The 20,933-nt window shown below is 55.0% G+C and overlaps 1 protein-coding gene across 3 annotated transcripts; it reads left to right on the forward strand.

Annotated features, from left to right (window-relative positions):
* The first annotated feature begins 242 nt into the window (after positions 1-242).
* On the forward strand, positions 243-20,629 carry CALR3 (calreticulin 3). Of its 3 annotated transcripts, none has more exons than XM_062178206.1 (10): positions 243-362; positions 466-567; positions 3,917-4,120; positions 6,770-6,864; positions 8,028-8,216; positions 10,226-10,333; positions 10,705-10,836; positions 13,768-13,860; positions 16,597-16,762; positions 20,530-20,629. In XM_062178206.1, exons 1-9 carry the CDS (start codon positions 272-274, stop codon positions 16,741-16,743), a joined length of 1,161 nt encoding a protein of 386 aa, XP_062034190.1. In that variant the 5' UTR covers positions 243-271; the 3' UTR covers positions 16,744-16,762; positions 20,530-20,629. The 3 variants fall into 3 exon arrangements, with proteins under 3 accessions (XP_062034190.1, XP_062034191.1, XP_062034189.1); XM_062178207.1 differs by lacking the exon at positions 20,530-20,629 and adding an exon at positions 18,007-18,134; XM_062178205.1 differs by lacking the exon at positions 20,530-20,629 and having other exon boundaries at positions 16,597-17,981.
* The last annotated feature ends 304 nt before the right edge of the window (positions 20,630-20,933 follow it).

Below are 20,933 nucleotides of genomic sequence, written 5' to 3' on the forward strand. Positions count from 1 at the left end.
AACCGCGCCAGAGTGGAAGGGACTACACTTCCCGAAGGACGCCGCGCGCCGCGGACCAATGACGCGCCAGATGACCATCGCGATGCATCATGGGAGCGGTAGTTCTGGGGGGCGGGCCCGGCGTGCTTTGCGCGCCCGGGACCAATCGTGGTCTCGGTTGTCACAATCGCGAATTATGACGGGAGTTGTAGTTTCGGGAACCGAGCCCGGCCAGCCGCAGAGACCGCCGGGAGCGAGGGGGCGGTTACAAGGAGTGGGCGCGCACGTTTCCATGGCCGGGGCTCGCGTCCACTTCTGGGCTGTTTGCGTGCTGCGGGTGGCGCTGGCCACCGTCTACTTCCAGGAGGAATTTCTAGACGGAGGTGAAGGGCCGACGGTCCCCCCGTGGATGACCGGTCCCCCACTCTTCCCCGGGACCCGGACGAACGCGTTCCCTCTGTAACCCGTGTTGTTTCCCCTCTGCAGAACGCTGGCGCAACCGATGGGTGCAGTCCACCAATAATTCCCAATTTGGGCATTTTAGACTCTCGTCGGGGAAGTTTTATGGTCATAAAGAGAAAGACAAAGGTTAGTGTAGCGTCAGGGAGTGGGGGGCCGCCTCGTAGCGACGGTGTCCAGGTAGGTTGGGGGGTCACATCCGGGGGGCTTTGGCTCGGGAGGCCAGCATCGTGTGCTCCCTGTTGCAAGTAGCTGCGGTCCGAGAGCAGGAGCTTCAAAAATAATAATAATAAAAAGTCTTCCCACGGGGGTGGGGCGGTGGCAAGGGACCCAACTGCTTGGGTCATCCCCGGGTCTGCATTAGCAGGAAGTGGGGTCCAGAGTCGGGTCCCAACCACTTCGGCCCCATGCCCACCCCCCACCTCCCCAGTAAGTTTGTTTTTGAGTTGGAGGCGTCGGGGAAACCCAGCGAAGGAACCGCTCATCCAAGGACCAGGGCACCCAGGCACAGGACACGGCCTTGTTGTCTTGTAGGGTTCTGATGGGGCCCATCCCCCCATCCTTAGGGTCTGCGCACCGCGCCCCCACCCCTATTCATGCCGCCCGTGATCCCAAGGACCGGCCTCCACCCTGGCCTGATCTGACGTCTTGGCTGCACAGCCAACGCGCTGGGAGTGGTTTTGGACGTTTTTGTATAGGCCGGGGAGAAGAGGAAAGGTGGGTGGTGTTTTATAACCCATAAAAATGATAGAAAAGTCAACGAAATACGGGCGAGGTTGAGACAGGAACCGAGTGGCCCAGGAGGTCACAGATATGTTTGCTCTCTGCCCTTAGAACGTTTGTGGGCCCTTGGATGTAGAGTTGGAGAGGGAAGGAGGCAGCAGGTGCATGTTGGCTAATGAGCACCAAGTTGGAAGGTTCTAGCGCCCCACCGCACTGCGGGGTGGTCCACACTTCACCGTAGCCTCTTACGAGGTTTATGGGTAAATAAAAGGAGGCACTCAAAGACTCCAAACCTAAAGTAACCACAAAGAGATAGAAACACTAATAATTCTGGTTTGATCTATACATGGTGTATACATTTAATAGAATTATCACACTGTGCTCTATATATAAACAGTCAAACATGGTTCAACCCCCCCCCCCCCCAGATTATTTTTTTATATTGAAGGAGCTGGGAATGCTAACCTGATTTGCCCATTGAGCTCTGTGTACAGATACGGAGTTGTCGCACTGTACCCCATAAATGGACAGTCGATAGTAAAAGCTTTCCTGCCTTCCACTTCACCTCCTGACAAGGTCCTGCTGCCTCTGCCTGTGTGTGCATTGTTTCCTGAGACCCGTGTTCCCCCCACGAGTGCTGTATGAGAGAAAGGAGACTCAGGAAATGTGTTGTTTGATAGAGCTCATTGGAGTGTCGCCCAACCCCCTCTGACACACCCGCACCGGTTCCCAGCCCGGGATCCGGGGAATCTGCTTGTCCCTCGTCCCGTCAGCGCATTGTCTGCTGTGAGCAGACCCAGGCAGGGCAGTGGGGAGATGGGCTGCTCTCCCCCTTCACCTGTGTCCTGGGACCACAGGTTGGAAGTGGTGAAGGAAGAGATCTGGTATTTAGACAAGAGATGGGAGGTTGCGGAAGAGGGGTTGCTGGGAGGTGGGGGTAAGGTAGGGTAGGGGCGCTGACATTCTCTGAGCAAAAGGCGTGAGAGTGGAGGACCAGCCATGAGTTCAGCCTCGGACACACTGGGTGCCAATGCCAAGTTCATTTATGATGTCAGAGCGGGGGAGGTGGCCAGGGTGGCTGTGTCTTCACATTGGCCAGCGCCAATGGAGGGATCAGAACCAAGGAAGGGACTTCCAGTGTGAGATGGATCGCGTGCCCAAGAGGACGGTGTCTCCATACAAAAGTCACCCCGGGGGGACGCCTGCTGGCCATCCGTGCCATGCAGCGGGTATGTGCCCTGTTGGTGACGTGCTCATCCCCCGTGTGTCTCTGGTATGAGATGGAACCAGACAGAGTGTCCCGTTGTTTGTGTTCAGCTCGATTGTGTATTCCCACCCCCTTACACTGCGTCTTTGCCATTTAGAGTTGAAGCGCTTTTGTCTGTTAAGTACAGAAACATCCAAGAAATAGGAACCCCGTGGAATCGGGCAGCCTGTCAGTGGTGTGCCCGTTGTGTCTTGTGTTAGCACGTTGGAGGCACCACATCGAGACGGGAACAGTCAGCCTGTCAGTGGAGGAGGGGTAGGTTCTGGGAACCCCTGGGCATACCAAAATCTCCATGCCCAAATCCGCTATGCGAGGGTGCTTCAGAAAGTTCACGGAAAAGTGAAATTTCAAACACAAGCTTATGGGGCCAGCGCTGTGGCGTAGCAGGTAAAACCGCTGCCTGCAGTGCTGCCATCCCATATGGGCGCTGGTTTGAGTCCCAGCTGCTCCACTTCCTATCCAGCTCTCTGCTATGGCCTGGAAAAGGAGTAGAAGATGGGCCAAGTCCTTGGGCCCCTGCACACACGTGGGAGACCCAGATGGAGCTCCTGGCTTCAGATGGCCTCAGCTCCGGCCATTTCGGCCAATTGGGGAGTGAACCAGCGGGTGGAAGACCTCCCTGTCTGTCTGTCTGTCTCTCTCTCTCTCTCTCTCTCCTCTCTCTGTAACTCTGACTTTCAAATTAAATAAATAAATCTTAAAAAAAATTACAAGCTTATTTCGGTGCCAAAAATATTTGAAAGGCAAAGTTAGAGAGAGAGAGAGAGAGAGAGAGAGAGAGAGAGAGAGACAGGGAGGTCTTCCATCTCTCTTGGTTCACTCCCCAAATGGCCACAACAGCCAGGGAGCCTGGAGTGTGGACCTCCATCCAGGTCTCCCAGGTGGATAGTAGGGACCTGAGTACCTGAGCTGTCTTCTGCTGCTCTCCCAGGTGCATTAGCAGGGAGCTGGATCGGAAGTGGAGCAGCTGGGACTTGAACCTGCACTCATATGGTATGCCAGTGTGGCAGGCAGTGGCTTAACCTTTACCACAACTCTGGCCCCTTCCCATGAACTTTTTGAAGACCTATCATGTGCATGGATTTCAAGTGTCTTTTTTTTTTTTTTTTGCACTAAAATAGACTTAATTCCAGCTTCCACAACTTTTTTGAAGTCCCCTCCTGTAAAAAAAAAAAAAAAGGCATAGTATTTGCGTGGAACCCACATACATCCTGTATACGCCATTTCTAGACGACTTAGCATCCCGTGCAAATCCTATGTAAGTAGTTGTCACGCTGTGGTGTGCAGGAAGTAGAGACCAGAAAGAGAAGGGCTGTCCACGCGGAGGGCAGTTCTCTTCCAGTGTCTGCAAGCCACGGTTGGTGGGCTCCGTGGCCGCGGCACCACCCACGGTCAGGCGGGTGGCGTGGTGGTGGAGGGGGCGGGGGGAGGAAGAGGCTGAGCCCAGAGCATCCTTCCTCCTCCCTCACGGGTGCTTTCTGTTGCAAGGTCTGCAGACCACTCAGAATGGCCGCTACTACGCCATCTCTGCCCGCTTCAAGCCCTTCAGCAACAAAGGGCGGACCCTGGTCATTCAGTACACGGTGAAACACGAGCAGAAGATGGACTGCGGCGGGGGCTACGTGAAGATCTTCCCAGCAGACGTGGACCAGAAGAACCTGAACGGAAAGTCCCAGTACTATATTATGTTTGGTGAGTTCGGAGAGCGTGGCGCTGCCTAACTGGCGACCAGAAACCCCTCCTCCATTGCTGGCTCAGTCCCCACATGGCATCAACCGCCAGGCTTGGGCAAGGCTGAAGCCAGGAGCCTGGAGCTCCATCCAAGTCGGCCCACAACCCGTGTTTGCACGCCCCTGTGAAATGGGGTTGATTTGTGCATTTTTTAAAAAAGATTTATTTATTTGTTTGAAAGTCAGAGTTACACAGAGAGAGAAGAGAGGCAGAAGAGAGAGAGAGGTCTTCCATCTGCTGGTTCACTCTCCAGATGGCCACAATGGCTGGAGCTGCACTGATCTGAAGCCAGGAGCCAGGGGCTTCTTCCGGGTCTCCCACACAGGTGCAGGGGTCCAAGGACTTGAGTCATCTTCCACTGCTTTCCCAGGCCACAGCAGAGAGCTGGATGGGAAGTGGAGCAGCCAGGACTCGAACCAGCACCCATATGGGATGCCAGCACTGTAGGAAATGGCTTTACCTGCTGTGCCACAGCACTGGCCCCCAAAATAATTTTTTAAGAAATCTTTTATTTTTTAATTTTTAATTTTTATTTTTGACAGGCAGAGTGGACAGTGAGAGAGAGAGAGAGAGAGAGGTTTTCCTTTTGCCGTTGGTTCATCCTCCAATGGCTGCTGCAGCTGGCGCGCCGCGGCCGGCGCACTGCGGCCGGCGCACCGCATTGATCCAATGGCAGGAGCCAGGTGCTTCTCCTGGTCTCCCATGGGGTGCAGGGCCCAAGCACTTGGGCCATCCTCCACTGCACTCCCGGGCCACAGCAGAGAGCTGGCCTGGAAGAGGGGCAACCGGGACAGAATCCAGCGCCCCAACCGGGACTAGAACCCGGTGTGCCGGCGCCGCAAGGTGGAGGATTAGCCTGTTGAGCCCCGGTGCTGGCCGGAAGTAGCATTTTCATACAAGTAGTTTGTGTACCCTAGCTGTAGTTTAAAAAAAAAAAAATTGAACTGGATGAGCAAAGAGGCTCTTGGAGAGCCCAGCTGGGAGGTAGACGCAGTGAGCCTCGCCTGTGCCACAAAGGGCCATTTCAAGTTCATGTAGCATTCACTCTGGAGAAATCAGAAATCGCGATGGGTTTGCCCCACAGAGTCCCCACGGGCAGTGCAGATCCGTGCACAACAGAAACACCCGGATGCATTAGCGCAGTAAGACGTCAGGTCAGAACAGCTGAAGCGGGACAGTTCCCGGCATTCTCGGGAGGCTTCGTGAACGTTCCAGACGCCTCCTAGAAGCCTTGCCTGGCCCAATCGGAGCCCCGACGTCTTTTCTCTGACCCAGAGTGTCCTGGAACTGTCTGTTTCCAGAGTGACTGAGACTTGACACCTGGCAAGTGCCAATTTAAACATCCTTATCATTTGAATGGAACTCTCTAGAATCCAGGGGTGGGGAACCTTTTTCTCTGCCAAGGGCTATTTGGATATTTAGAACATCATTCGTGGGCCTGACAAAATGATCAACTTAAACGTTAGCCTGCAAAAAGAGAAAAGAAAAAGAAAAAGTTAGCCTGCTATAGATGTATTGAATTCCAAGTTCCGGGTCAGACGGAATGACTTTTGAGAGCATTGTATGGTGTGGTTGATCTGAGTGTATGTGCTGAGCATGGCTTCTCTTTTGCTTATCATTTGAGGTTATTAAGAACAGACAGGGGGCCGGCGCCGTGGCTCAATAGGCTAATCCTCTGCCTAGCGGCGCCGGCACACCAGGTTCTAGTCCCAGTCGGGGTGCCGGATTCTGTCCCGGTTGCCCCTCTTCCAGGCCAGTTCTCTGCTATGGCCCGGGAAGGCAGTGGAGGATGGCCCAAGTGCTTGGGCCCTGCACCCCATGGGAGACCAGGATAAGCACCTGGCTCCTGGCTTCGGATCAATGCGGTGCGCTGGCCGCAGTGTGCCGGCCGTGGCAGCCATTGGAGGGTGAACCAATGTCAAAGGAAGACCTTTCTCTCTGTCTCTCTCTCTCTCTCACTGTCCACTCTGCCTGTCAAAAAAAAAAAAAAAAAAAAAAAAAGAACAGACAGGGGCTGGTGTTTTGGGCACAGGAGGTTAAGCCACCGCTTGCTACATACACTGGCATCGCATACCAGAGTGCTGGTTTGAGTCCTGGCTCTTTTGCTTCCAAACTGGTTTCCTGCTGATGTGCCTGGGACCTGGATGGAGTTCCTGGCTCCTGGCTTCAGCCTGGCACAGCCTGGGCCATTTCAGCCATTTGGGGAATGAGTCAGCCAATGGCAGGTGTCTCTCCCCACCTGCCCCCCACCATGTGCTAGTTCATTCATTCCCCAAATACCTACAATATCTAGGGCTGGGCCAGGGCCAGAGCCAGGAGCCAGGAACTCAATCCAGGTCTCCCATGTGTGTGGGAGGGGCCCAACTCCTTGAGCCATCACCCCTGCTTGCTGGGTCTGTGTTAGCCAGGAGCAGACCTGGGTGTGGAACCCAGGCCCTCCAGCGTGGGATGTGAGTATCTCACCAGCCAGGTTGACATGCTCAGCCCTTCCACAGCCTTTTTACAAGATCCCTGTGTGGAAAACGAATGGTTCGTGCGGGGGTGTGGGATGATGTTCTGTAGCGATGTATCGTGGAAGGAAATTGAGAGCAGCTCATGTTTGTTTTGTAGGACCCGATATTTGTGGATTTGATATTAAGAAAGTTCATGTCATTTTATATTTCAAGAATCAGTATCACGCAAACAAGAAGTCAATCAGATGCAAGGTAACCGTTCTCCGATTCCAGTGAGTAATGGATTGAGTTAACTCTTGCCTGTTGGTGACTAAGTTTAGAGAAAATCGTTTTGAGCTCTAAATATTTAACTGAGCCTAAGCTGGGTCTTAGCAAACACACCTCTTGTTCCTTGTGTCCCACTACCCGGGTCTGTTCCACAGTTGTCCACTCTGCCAGAGTTTTTTTTTTTGTTTTGTTTTGTTTTTTTTACAGGCAGAGTGGACAGTGAGAGAGAGAGAGTCAGAGAGAAAGGTCTTCCTTTGCCGTTGGTTCACCCTCCAATGGCCGCCGCGGTTGGCGCACTGTGGCCGGCGCACCGCGCTGATCCGAAGCCAGGAGCCAGGTGCTTCTCCTGGTCTCCATATGGGTGCAGGGCCCAAGGACTTGGGCCATCCTCCACTGCACTCCCGGGCCACAGCAGAGAGCTGGCCTGGAAGAGGGGCAACCGGGACAGAATCCGAAGCCCCGACCGGGACTAGAACCCGGTGTGCCGGCGCCACAAGGCGGAGGATTAGCCTGTTAAGCCACGGCGCCAGCCTCATTCTGCCAGGTTTTAAATCCTACAAGGAGGCCATAGTCATTTTTTTTTTTCTGGGAGCCATGTCATCCTACTAAAATTTGCCCCCAAAGAGTTCCAGTAGGAGAGTCGCGTTTCAGCCACAGCCATCGGCAGCAGAGAATGAAATACTTTTGGGACGAGGAAAACATTCTGTAGAAATGAGATAATCCTTAAAACACCAGAACAGTCTAGGCTGGGAATAGTTCCTTTTTTTTTTTTTTTTTTAAGATTTAATTATTTGGAAGGCAGAGTTACAGAAAGGGAGAGACAGAAAGAGAGAGAGTGCGCTTCTATCCATTGGTTCATTTCCTAAATGGCCACAACAGCCAGGGCTGAGCCAGGATAAAGCCGGAAGCCAGGAACTCCATCCGGGTCTCGCTTGTGTGGCAGGGTCCCAGGCACTTGGGCCATCTGCTGCTGCTTTTCCAGGGGCATCTGCAGGGAGATGGAGGGAAGAGGAGCAGCCGGGACTCGAACCGGTGCCCCTGTGGGATGCCGGCACTGCAGGCGGCGGTTTTACCCGCTACCCCACAGTGCCGGCCCCCTGTGTTGAAACATCATTGTTCTGCCCTCTCCCTCCCCTACCCCCGGGCAGGTGGACGGCTTCACACACCTCTACGCCCTGGTTTTAAGACCAGATCTCTCGTATGAAGTGAAAATCGACGGCCAAGCGATTGAGGCGGGAAGCATCGAGTACGACTGGAATTTGACGTCACTGAAGAAGATGGCGAAGTCCTCGGCAGAGCCCGAAGACTGGAGTCAGGTCAAAGAGGAAAAGGCCCAGGTATGGAATCTTCCTGGATGGCCCTGGCCGGTAGCTCAGGTTAAGGGAACAAGAGCCCCGTGGCTGTGACCCGGCGACAGCGTAACAGAGGTCCACCCCAGGGCACCGGCTAGCCCTGGATGAGCGTGTTTCCCAAACTCCCCAGACAAACGGACCTACGCAAGGCCGTCCCTATGTCACTGACTAAAGCACTTGAGGAATTTCTCTCCCAGAGTCCAAGGTTGGGGGGCCAGCATGGCTGGGTTCCGGTGAGGGCCCTCCTCCGGGCTGTAGACGGCTGCCCCCTCGCTGTCCCCGAGACCAGGAGAGCTCTCTGGGGTCCCTTCTGTGAAGGCGCGATCCCCTCCCAGATGTACTCAGCCCCCCCACCTCACACCGTCACACCGAGGCGGGGGCTTCGACACACGACTTCTGAGGGGGCCACATTCAGATCACTGCGGCCTGTTGTACAGTTGTGTGTGGTGTGTGCATGTGCATGTGTGTATGTGTGTAAAAGGATCCAGTCATGGAAGCCACCCAGCAGTCCCCACGTCGATCTTGGAAGGTCTCGTCATTGTCCAGCCTCTCTCTCTGGAACAGTTCCCGTGTGACCGTGACGTTAAAGACAGACTTCCCGTAACCTGAGTGGAAGTCTGTGTATAGCCGCTCCTCCTACCAGTACTTTTGGCCCCGTCATTTTATTTCTAAAAAGTTTTTAAGGTTTGTTTGAAAGGCAGAGTGACACACACACAGAGAGAGAGAGAGATAGAGAGAGAGAGATAGAGGCTATCTTCTGTCCACTGGTTCATTCCCCAAATGGCCACAACGGCTGGAGTCGGGCCAGGCCAAAGCCAGGAGCCAGGAGCTCCATCCAGGTCTCCCATGTGGGTGCAGGGGCCCGAGCTGTCGCTGCCTTTCCAGGTGCATTGGCAGGGAGCCGGCTTGGAAGCAGAGCTCAGGTGTGGATGCCGATGCTGCAGGCGGCAGCCTAACCCACACGCCACAACACCAGCCCTGCCCCGGCATTTCCAACTTAGCCATTCTCTCTGGCTTTCATCCTGCTGTGCCGCTCAGAACTGGGGGGAAATGCTGAAATCACCACACAGAGGGTTGGGGAGAAAAATCTGCCAAGCTGTTGCTGCCCTGAGTCCTTGGTGAGATTGACTGATGGACTTTAGAGGGAGAGAGGGAGCTCCCGTCCCTTAGTTCACTCCCCAGATGCCCAGAATGGCTGAGGCCGAGCCCAGGGCTGAAGCCAAGAGCTGAGACCCAATCCGGGTCTCGCACGGGGGCGGCAGGAACCCAGACAGCTGGGCTGTCTGCCGCGTTGGCAGGAAGCCAGACCCAGGACTCAAGCCGATACGGGCCGTGGGTATCTTAACCACTAGACCGAACGACTGCCCTGCCCCCTTTGGTGGGATTGGGAACCTCAAGTGTTTTTGGCCCTGGGGCCTGGGTTGTGGCGTAGCTGGTGAAGCCACTGCCTGCAGTGCCAGCATCCCATGTGGGCACTGGTTCGAGTCCCGGCTGTTCCACTTCTGATCCAGCTCCCTGCTGATACACCTAGGAAAGCAGCAAAAGATGGCCCAAGTGCTTGGGCCCCTGCACCCACGTGGGAGACCCGGATGCGGCTTCTGGCCCCGGGCTTTGGCCTGGCCCCCATCTCTGCCTGTTAGCATCTGAGAATTTCCTGTCTCAGATGTGAACCCCTGACTTTTTTTTAAAAAAAGACTTATTTATTTATTTGAAAAGCTGAGTGACGGCGCATGAGGCATGGAGACAGATCTTCTATCTGCTAGTTCATTCGCTAAACGCCCACAAGAGCCAGGGCTGGGCCAGGCTAAAGCCAGGAGACCCCCAGGTCTTCCTCATAGGTGGCAGGGGACGCAGGTACTTGCATGAGCCATCTGACCCACTGCCTTCCCAGGTGCGTTAGCAGGTCGCTGGACTGGAAGCGGAGTCGCGGGGACCGGCCGTGCCACCACCCCCACCCCACCCTGACTGGTCTTGCCTTTTCCACATCTTTGAAGGACTGGGAGAAGCATTTTCTGGATGCTGGCGCCAGTGAACCGAGCGACTGGAACAGTGAGCTGGATGGGGACTGGCAGGCGCCGATGCTCCAGAAGCCACCCTACCAGGTGGGCCGCCCCGTCCTTCCCATGATGCCATGGGGTGACCTTGGGCCGCCCCCTCCCAGGTGGGCCGTACCGTCCTTCCCATGATGCCCTGGGATGACCTTGGGCACCCCCCCAGGTGGGCTGCACCATCCTTCCCATGATGCCATGGGGTGACCTTGGGCCGCCCCCCCCAGGTGGGCTGCACCATCCTTCCCATGATGCCCTGGGATGACCTTGGGCCACCCCCCCAGGTGGGCTGCACCATCCTTCCCATGATGCCCTGGGATGACCTTGGGCCTTCCCCTCCCCCGGCCCTCCTCCCGGGACCACCACATGCAGCATCAGCGTCATGGTCATGGTCATGGTCATGGTCATGGTCATGGTCGTTGCAGGATGGCCTGAAGCCAGAGGGCATCGACAAGCACGTTTGGCTGTACCAGAAGATGAGGGGCACCAGCTCCCTGATGGAGTACGACCTCTCGGAGTTTGAGAACATTGGCGCCATCGGACTGGAGCTCTGGCAGGTCACTCGGTGTCTCAGTCCACTTTCTCTGGCTAGGACAGTGCACCCGCACAGTGGGCTATGCAGTGGAAAGACGTGTGTTGAGGCTGAAGTCTGGGATCAGCCGGCCTCGCAGGTGTGGCCACTGGTTAGGGCCTTCTGGCTGCCTCACAGCTTGGTGAATGGCATCCCATAGCAGGAGCACAAGCAGAGAGCGCATGGTGAGACAGGGCTAAGGGACCAGGAGCAGAGGGCGCGTGGTGAGACAGGGAGTCAGGGACCAGGAGCAGAGGGCGCGTGGTGAGATGGGGCTAAGGGACCAGGAGCAGAGAGCGTATGGTGAGACAGGGCTAAGGGACCAGGAGCAGAGGGCACGTGGTGAGACGGGGCTAAGGGACCAGGAGCAGAGAGCGTATGGTGAGACAGGGCTAAGGGACCAGGAGCAGAGGGCACGTGGTGAGACGGGGCTAAGGGACCAGGAGCAGAGGGCACGTGGTGAGACGGGGCTAAGGGACCAGGAGCAGAGGGCACGTGGTGAGACGGGGCTAAGGGACCAGGAGCAGAGGGCACGTGGTGAGACGGGGCTAAGGGACCAGGAGCAGAGGGCGCGTGGTGAGACAGGGAGTCAGGGACCAGGAGCAGAGAGCGTGTGGTGAGACAGGGAGTCAGGGACCAGGAGCAGAGGGCGCGTGGTGAGACGGGGCTAAGGGACCAGGAGCAGAGGGCGCGTGGTGAGACGGGGCTAAGGGACCAGGAGCAGAGGGCGCGTGGTGAGACGGGGCTAAGGGACCAGGAGCAGAGGGCGCGTGGTGAGACGGGGCTAAGGGACCAGGAGCAGAGGGCGCGTGGTGAGACGGGGCTAAGGGACCAGGAGCAGAGGGCGCGTGGTGAGACGGGGCTAAGGGACCAGGAGCAGAGGGCGCGTGGTGAGACGGGGAGTCAGGGACCAGGAGCAGAGGGCACGTGGTGACACGGGACTAAGAGACCAGGAGCAGAGAGCACGTGGTGAGACGGGGAGTCAGGGACCAGGAACAGAGAGCGCGTGGTGAGACGGGGCTAAGGGACCAGGAGCAGAGGGCACGTGGTGACACGGGACTAAGGGACCAGGAGCAGAGAGCACGTGGTGAGACGGGGCTAAGGGACCAGGAACAGAGAGCGCGTGGTGAGCCAGGGAGCCAGGGACCAGGAGCAGAGAGCGCGTGGTGAGCCAGGGAGCCAGGGACCAGGAGCGGAGGGTGCGTGGTGAGACGGGGCTAAGGGACCAGGAGCGGAGGGAGCGTGGTGAGACGGGGCTAAGGGACCAGGAGCAGAGGGCACGTGGTGAGACGGGGCTAAGGGACCAGGAGCAGAGGGCGCGTGGTGAGAGCACGTGGTGAGACGGGGCTAAGGGACCAGGAGCAGAGGGCACGTGGTGAGACGGGGCTAAGGGACCAGGAGCAGAGGGCGCGTGGTGAGACGGGGCTAAGGGACCAGGAGCAGAGGGCGCGTGGTGAGACGGGGCTAAGGGACCAGGAGCAGAGAGCACGTGGTGAGACGGGGCTAAGGGACCAGGAGCAGAGGGCGCGTGGTGAGACGGGGAGTCAGGGACCAGGAGCGGAGGGCGCGTGGTGAGACGGGGCTAGGGACCAGGAGCGGAGGGCGCGTGGTGAGACGGGGCTAGGGACCAGGAGCGGAGGGCGCGTGGTGAGACGGGGCTAGGGACCAGGAGCGGAGGGCGCGTGGTGAGACGGGGCTAGGGACCAGGAGCAGAGGGTGCGTGGTGAGACAGGGAGTCAGGGACCAGGAGCGGAGGGCGCGTGGTGAGACAGGGAGTCAGGGACCAGGAGCGGAGGGCACGTGGTGAGACAGGGAGTCAGGGACCAGGAGCAGAGAGCGCGTGGTGACACGGGGCTAAGGGACCAGGAGCGGAGGGTGCGTGGTGAGACAGGGAGTCAGGGACCAGGAGCAGAGGGCGCGTGGTGAGACAGGGAGCCAGGGACCAGGAGCAGAGGGCGCGTGGTGAGACAGGGAGTCAGGGACCAGGAGCAGAGGGCGCGTGGTGAGACAGGGAGCCAGGGACCAGGAGCAGAGGGTGCGTGGTGAGACGGGGAGCCAGGGACCAGGAGCGGAGGGTGCGTGGTGAGACGGTGTCAGGGACCAGGTTGGGGCAAGGCCCCCTCTTTCAGAATGATCTGCTCCTGGGGTAACAAACTGTTTTCCAGGAGACCTGATGTACTCCCTCCAGACAGCATTAATCCACTCCTGAGAGTAGAGTTCCAGACAGCATTAATCCACTCCTGAGAGTCGAGTCCCATGATGTAACCACCTCCCACTGGGCCCCACCTCTTCAAGGTCCCACCACTTCAACAGTACCGCCATGGGGACCAAGGTGCCAAGATCAAGACCTCTGGGGGGAGAAAGCACATCGAAAACATAGCCCGTTGAATATAAGTGTGCTAGACTCTGAACTTCAGCCTGAACTTGTATGTTAATGTTGTTCCCTGAGCACTTGCTGTGTGTCAGGTACCCTTACCTGAACCCTGGAGGTAGAACCGCAGTTTGTTTTTGAAAACAGATTGATATTCATTGATTTATCTAAAGACAGAGTTCAGATGAGACAGGGGGAGACAGAGATCTTCCAAGTACTGATGAGCGGCAGGAGCCAATCACTTGAGCCAGGACTGCCGCCTCCCAGGGTGTGCAGTAGCAGGAAGCAGGAGTCAGGAGCTGGAGCTGGGCTCCGCACCCAGGCCCTCTCAGGTGTGTGAGCCACGAGGCCCAATACCTACCCATCAGGAGTTTTTAAAAATGCTCTTGGTGCTCAAAGTGTGTGGCCACGTTTGACAGTCGGTGTCCCAGAATATTCTAGAAATGGGGTTCAGTACTGTTGTGTTAGAGCGCTGCGTAAACAGACCGCTGAAGTGAAACGCTGTCACACACCTCACATCGATAACGCAGGCCTCTCCCCGTGCAGGTGAGGTCCGGCACCATCTTTGACAACTTCCTGATCACAGATGATGAAGAGTACGCTGAGAATTTTGGCAAGGCCACCTGGGGCGAAACCAAGGTACGACGTACAGGAGTCACTTTTCTTGTTACACATTTACCTCCTGTGAATCTCGTCCTTCATGCACTGACCCAAACTGCTTCACACACACACACACACACACATACAACACAATCACACACGTACACACGTACACACACACAATACACAGCTACACACATACAACACACATCATACACATACATGTATACATACAACACTACACATATACACACATGTGTACACACATACATACATGTACACACAACACATACAGATACACACATACACACATACAACACAATTACACATGTACACACGTACACACACAAACACAATACACAGATACACACATACAACACACAACATACACATACATGTATACATACAACACTACACATATACACACATGTGTACACACATACATACATGTACACACAACACATACAGATACACACATACACACACATACAACACAATTACACACGTACACACAAACACAATACACAGATACACACATACAACACAACATACACATACACATACATGTATACACACAACACTACACACGTATACACACATGCATACACATACATACATGTACACACAACACAACACATACAGGTACACATACATACAACACACATTCACACACACACCACACATACACATGTACATACACACACATACCACACATACACACATACACTACACACATACACATATATACACACATATACATACACACATACATTCATATACACACAACACATACAGATACACACATACACACAACACACACATTCACACACATACCACACATACACTACATACACATATACATACATACACACATACACACATATACATACAACACATACACATACAGATACACACATATATACAACACACATACACATACATATGCATGCACACACATACACGCATACATATACATACACACATACAACACACATACACTTACATGTACTTGTACACATATACACACATAACACATGCACGCACAACACACATACACACATACAACACACATGCACACATAAACACATACACACATGTACGCATACATGCACACATACACACACACACGTAGCAGCACCCTAGAAGCTCCCCGTAGCCCTCCAAGTCAGTACTCACCCTGATCAGCCGCAACAGCAAACACTGTTCCACCCTACAGCTCAATCTCACCATTTTTCATTTGTTCGCGAGGCAGAGAGCTCCTCTCCGCTTGGCCACTCGCAGATCCCCGCTGTGGCTGGGGAAGAGCCAGGGCCAGAGCCGGGAGAAGGAACTCAGTGTGTGGCCCCCGCGTGGCAGGAAGGGCCCCAGTTCCCTGCATCACCTGCTGCCTCCCGGGGTCTGCATTAGCAGGGAGCCGGGGGCAGGGCCAGAACCGGGCATTGCATGCGGGCACGCCAGCGTGGGGTGCGGGTATCCTAACTGCTGGGTCCACCCTCATATCACTTCTTGTGATAACTCCCATGAACAGAACAGCTGACATTTGCTGTTTTAGCGGGAGCGGTGAGAATCATACACGTTCGTGCACGTCAACTAGCTTAGCGTGTTGTTCTTACTCCGAGAACATTCCAGAATGTGTGTATGCATTCTCTCTGGTGGGCTCCCAGTTTGGAACCCTACGAATGTGGCTGCTAATGAGCACTGTTGTCCTGTAGTCCCCCTGTTACCCAAGAAGGCCCAAGGATGCCTGAAACCACAAACACACGCTGTGAAATCCTAACAGGTGGTTTCTCCTAGACATACATACCCAAGAGAAAGTCTAATTTATAAAGTAAGCACAGTAAGAGAGGAACAAGAACTAATGTTAAAATAGAACAATTAGAAACGATATGCTGCTGTAAAAGTTATTTTAAAAGTATGAATTATTTCTGGAATTTTCCATTGACTATTTTTTAGTTCATCAAGGTATCTAAAACTGTGGGAAGGGCAAGACTTCTGTGTCTTTCAGGGAAGGCAAGCCCAGGAGTGAAGATCCTGGTTCCCAGGATCTGATGTAGACACACAGTTCTACATCCGTGTAGACACACAGTAGCTGCTCTACTTGCGTTCCAGCTTCCCTGCTAATGTGCCTGGGAGAGCAGCAGAAGATGGCCCAAGTCCTTGGGCCTCTGTCCCCTGCATGGCAGACCTGGAAGAAGCTCCCGGCTCCTGGCTTCAGCCTGGCCCAGCTCCGGGCATTGTGGCCATCTGGGGAGCATCTCTCTCTCTCTCTCTCTCTCTCTCTCTCTCTCTGCCTCTCTCTCTGTAACTCTGCCTTTCAAATAAATAAATAAATCTTTAATTTTTTTTACATTTTTATGATCCATCTGCTGGTTCACTTCCTAAATGGCCGTAATGGCCAGGGGTGGGCCAGGCCAAAGCCAGGAGCCAGGAGCTTCTTCTGGATCTCCCACTTGGTGCAGGGGCCCAAGGACCAGGGCCATCTTCTGCTGCTTTCCCAGGCCATAGCAGAGGGCTGGATCGGAAGTGGAGCAGCTGGGACTCGATATGTCCATACGGGATGCCGGTGCTTCAGGCCAGGGCTTTAACCGGCTGTGCCACAGCGCAGGCCCCTGTATGCAGTAACAGGTTATAAGTTCCAGGCCTCAGGGGCTCATCGACCTACCCACGGTGATGCAGAAGCTTCTAGAAGGCAAGGATTCAGCCTCCAGTACCCAGTACCCAGAATCCCCTGCTGCTGCTGCCTTTTTGTGTTTTGTTTTGTTTCATTTCCTCCAGGGACCAGAGAGGGAGATGGATGCCATTCAGGCCAAGGAGGAAGTGAAGAAGGCTCGGGAGGAAGACGAGGAGGAACTCCTGGCAGGAAGGTTTCAAGGGCGTGAGAGTCACTTCAGTCGATTCCACCAGCAGCACAATGAGCTCTGACCAGTCGCCCGCCTCGTAGGTAAAGGTGCCTGGTAAACAAACAAAAAGATCCCTTGTTCCTGCTTGGACACATTTAAAGGTTCAAATGTCTGCATAGTCATCTGTCTTAATTTTCTTTGAAATTTCGTCCCCTGCTTCTCGGTGAGGTTGGTCAGGTTTTCCCCAGTGACACCCACCCTTTAACTTCTTTGGGTTGTAACTCAGTAATGACGGAAGGGAAACTCTTCCAGCTGTGAAGCCTCTGGGCCGCGTCATTGGCATTGTGCGAAGATTTCCAGGGCCCTGAGCGGATCGTTGGTTGTTCAGGGAGCACAGGCCTCTGCGCAGGCATCTGATGTGCGACAAGGTGACACCCAGCTGCTGTGATGCCAGCAGCCTTGTTGGACCGAGCCCCAGCTCCCTGCTCCTGCTCCTGCTCCTGGTGATGACCCGATGCCCGGGACTAAGCTGGCTGAAGTCAGGAGCCAGGAGCTCATTCTGAGTCTCCCACGCGGGTGACAGGAGCCCAGCTACTGAGCTGCCATCGCTGCCTCCCAGGGCCTAGGTTAGCAAGAAGCTGGAGCCAGGAGCCAGAGCTAGGATCGAACCCAGGCATCCCCACGCGTGATGTGGGTGTCCTACCCCCCTGGACTAAGCGGCCAGCCTCCCTGGTCTTTTTAGTATATGTGCTGCTGAAGCGAACACCTCCCTGGTCTTTTTGAAGAAACCACTTTCATGCCCAAATTTGTGTTGGAAACCATCAGATTTAACAACAACAGAAATATAGGGTCCAGCACTGTTAGAAGTCAGGTGAATAAATCAGAATTTATCTAAATTACACTACAAACTAAAAGAGATGAGGGACTCGAAGTGCCCACCCAGGAAGTAAAGTTCTAGCCAGTTCTGTCCTCGCGTTGGTGGAAGCTGGCCGACCATTCATCAGCGGCCTGACTGCCGGGAGCAACTGGAGACTCTGTCCTGAGGCTGGCACGCGGCACAGCGGGTTAGACTGCTGCTGGCACACCTGGCAAGCGTCCGTGTCAGAGTGCTGGTTTCAGACCTGGCTGCTCTGCCTCTGCTCCAGCTCCCGGCTGCTCCACTTCCAACCCGGCTTCCCTGCTAATGCGCCCGGGAGACAGCAGGGGATGGCCCACGTGGGAGACCCGGATGGAGCTCCAGGCTCCTGGCTTCAGCCTGGCCCAGTCCTGGCCGTTGCAGGCATTCAGGGAGTGCACCAGCAGATTGAAACTCTCTGTCTGTCTCTTTACGTCACTCATCGCACAGGTCCACGAGCCACGCGGGAAGCACTCAGTAACACCCACGGGAAGTGGCTGCTTTGCTTGTCAGTGCGAATGGGACAGCCTCCATTGTCACAGAAAATCCTCACAGACAGCTGTGCCCCAGAAGATGAGGTCTGACTCTTCTTTTTTTTTTTTTTTTCTTTTCTTTTTTTTTTTTTTAAGATTTATCTATTTGAAAGGCAGAGTTACAGAGAGAAGGAGAAACAGAGAAAGAGAGATCTTCCATCTGCTGGTTCACTCCCTGAATGCCCGCAATGGCCAGGGCTGGGCCAGGCTGAAGCCAGCAGCTCCATCTGGGTCTCCCACGCAGGTGCAGAGGCCCAAGGACTTGGGCCATCTTCTGCTGCCTTCCCAGGCCACAGCAGAGAGCTGGATCAAGTGGAGCAGCTGGGGCTGGGTCTGGTACCCATATAGGATGCCAGTGTCATAGGCAACAGCTTTACCAGCTACACAACAATATATGACATTTTCTTTATTAAAGTGGTCACATGTCCTGAGCAGCCACCATGTTGGGCAGAGCAGCTCTGGAGCCACATAGGAGAGGTCCCAGGACAGTGGGTCCCTAGCCAGTGTGGTGGTAGCTACCATCACAGAGCGAAGCCTTGGCCACTGAGACCATGCCCCTGGCCCTGTGGGACTCACACACTCCTCAGAGCCTATTTGCAGTCCAGACAATGGCCACTTCTCTCTCTCTCTCTCTTTTTTTTTATAATGAAATCTGTATGCCTTTTTTTTTTTAAAGATTTATTTATTTATTTAAAAGGCAGAGTTACAGAGAGAGAGAGAGAGAGAAAGAGAGAGAGGGAGAGAGGTCATCCATCTGCTGGTTCACTCTCCAGAGAGAGAGAGAGAGAGAGAGAGAGAGAGGGAGAGGTCATCCATCTGCTGCTTCACTCTCCAAATGGCCACAACTGCCAGAGCTGTGCCAATCCAAAATCAGGAGCCAGGAGCTTCTTCCATGACTCCCACGTGGGTGCAGGGGCTCAAGCACTTGGGCCATCTTCTACTGCTTTCCCAGGCGCATGAGCAGAGAGCTGGATCGGAAGTGGAGCAGCCGGGACTTGAACTGGTGCCCCTATGGGATGCCGGCACTGCAGGCAGTGGCTTTACCTGCTCCGCCACAGTGCCGGCTCTGACCTCCCCTCTTTCAGTTCCTGCCGCAGGCGCTGGAAGCCTGCACACTCCACTTCCAGCCACCCTTGCCCACTGGTTTCCTGCCATGCTCTGTGAGAGGGAGTTGGAGGTGGGGGAGGAAACTTTTGTTCAGGCCTCTGCCTTAGGTGGCAGCCATGGTGGCGGCAGCAGCGAGTTCAGCGGCAGCGGTGAAAGCTGCCGTGGCTGACTTGGTGTCCGGTTCCTGTCCTCACCGCACCAGTGCCTGTGGGTGTAGGCTAACACCTTTTGTCCTTTTGATCTTTCAGCCTTAGAGGAGCTAAGCACCTCCCATGCTCACTAATCTTCAAGTAACCTTCCCCTCCCCGTTTGTTCGTCCAGTTTGTCTGCTTTAATAATCCCCCCTATTCAGTTTCCTCTGTTTGAAATACATAGAATGGGCCCAGCGTGGTGGCGCAGCGGGTTAAACCGCTGCCTGTGGTGCCAGCATCCCACGTGAGTGCTGGTTCAAGTCCTGGCGGCTTCACCTCCAACGCAGCTCCACGCTAGTGAGCCTGGAAAAGCAGTGGAAGGTGGACCAAGTGCTTAGGCCCCTGCTCCCTACATGGGAGACCCGGATGGAGCTCCAGGCCCCTGGCTTCAACCTGGCCCAGCACTGGCTGTTGCGGGCATTTGGGGAGTGAACCAGCAGATGGAAGATCTTTCTTTATCTGCCTCTGTCTCTCTGTAACTCTGCTTTCAAATAAATAATCTTAAAAAAAATCTGGAATGACTTCTTCTTGCTTCATGGAAGACTGAGAAAGGCCACAGGAGGTTAAAAGCCTCCATCAGGGCCGACGCTGTGGCGTAGCGGGTAAAGCTTCCACCTGCAGCGCCGGCATCCCACATGGACGTCGTTTCGAGTCCGGCTGCTCCACTTCCGATCCAGCTCTCTGCTATGGCCTGGGCAAGCAGTGGAAGATGGCCCAAGTGCTTGGGCCCCTGCACCCACGTGGGAGACCCGGAAGAAGCTCCTGGCTGCTGGTTTTAGACTGGCCCAGCTCAAGCTTTTTGTGGCCATTTGGGGAGTGAACCAGCAGATGCAAGACCTCTCTCTCTCTCTCTCTCTCTGCTTCTGCCTTTCGAATAAGTAATAAATAAATCTTAAAAAGAACACCTCCATCATCCCTATCTGGCCCACCTTTGTGGCTGGGTTCCCCACTTACTTCCCCCCCCCCACCTTGGCCCACCACGTCCAGTGTCCTACCGCGCTTCCCAAGTCTGTGGAAGCTTCCCATGGCTCCTCGCACAGGGGGTCCAGCCTGAGCCCCTCCGCCAGCTCCTTGCTCCTGGGCCCCCCTCGTCCCCCACCATCCCTACACACACACTGAAATTTTGTGTCTCATATTTGCAGGTCTCCTCCGTAGCACCTATCACTGTACATCTGTTTCCTCGTGGGGCTATCCTGTTTGGTAAACATGTTTCCCTCCTGTAGGCCAAGTGCTCCTCAAAACAGCTCTAGCATGCCGCTTCAGCATCATGGGGGGGGGGGTTAAGCAAAGCCAGAATGGGGGTGGGCCTCAGATTGAACCACTGCTTGGGACACGGACCTATCCCATATCGGATCTGGTTCTGGTTTGAGTCCTGGCTGCTCCATGCTCTAATCCAGCTTCCTGGGAGGCAGCAGATGATGGACCAGGTACCTGGGCCCCTGCCACACGTGTGGGAGACCTGGATGGAGTTCCAGGCCCCTGGCTTCTGCCTGGCCCAGCCCCAGCTGGTGTGGCCATTTGGGGGAAGTGATCCAGCAGGTGGAGG

The sequence above is a fragment of the Lepus europaeus genome, chromosome 20, assembly GCF_033115175.1.
Source record: "Lepus europaeus isolate LE1 chromosome 20, mLepTim1.pri, whole genome shotgun sequence".
Lineage (NCBI taxonomy): Eukaryota > Metazoa > Chordata > Mammalia > Lagomorpha > Leporidae > Lepus > Lepus europaeus.

Bases quoted from the DNA above. Each gene is read 5' to 3' on its own strand.
- CALR3 (XM_062178206.1), top strand. From the start codon at position 272: ATGGCCGGGGCTCGCGTCCACTTCTGGGCTGTTTGCGTGCTGCGGGTG. The intron at 363-465 runs GTGAAGGGCCGA...TCCCCTCTGCAG, and splicing joins GGAGGAATTTCTAGACGGAG to AACGCTGGCGCAACCGATGG. The intron at 6,865-8,027 runs GTAACCGTTCTC...ACCCCCGGGCAG, and splicing joins AGAAGTCAATCAGATGCAAG to GTGGACGGCTTCACACACCT.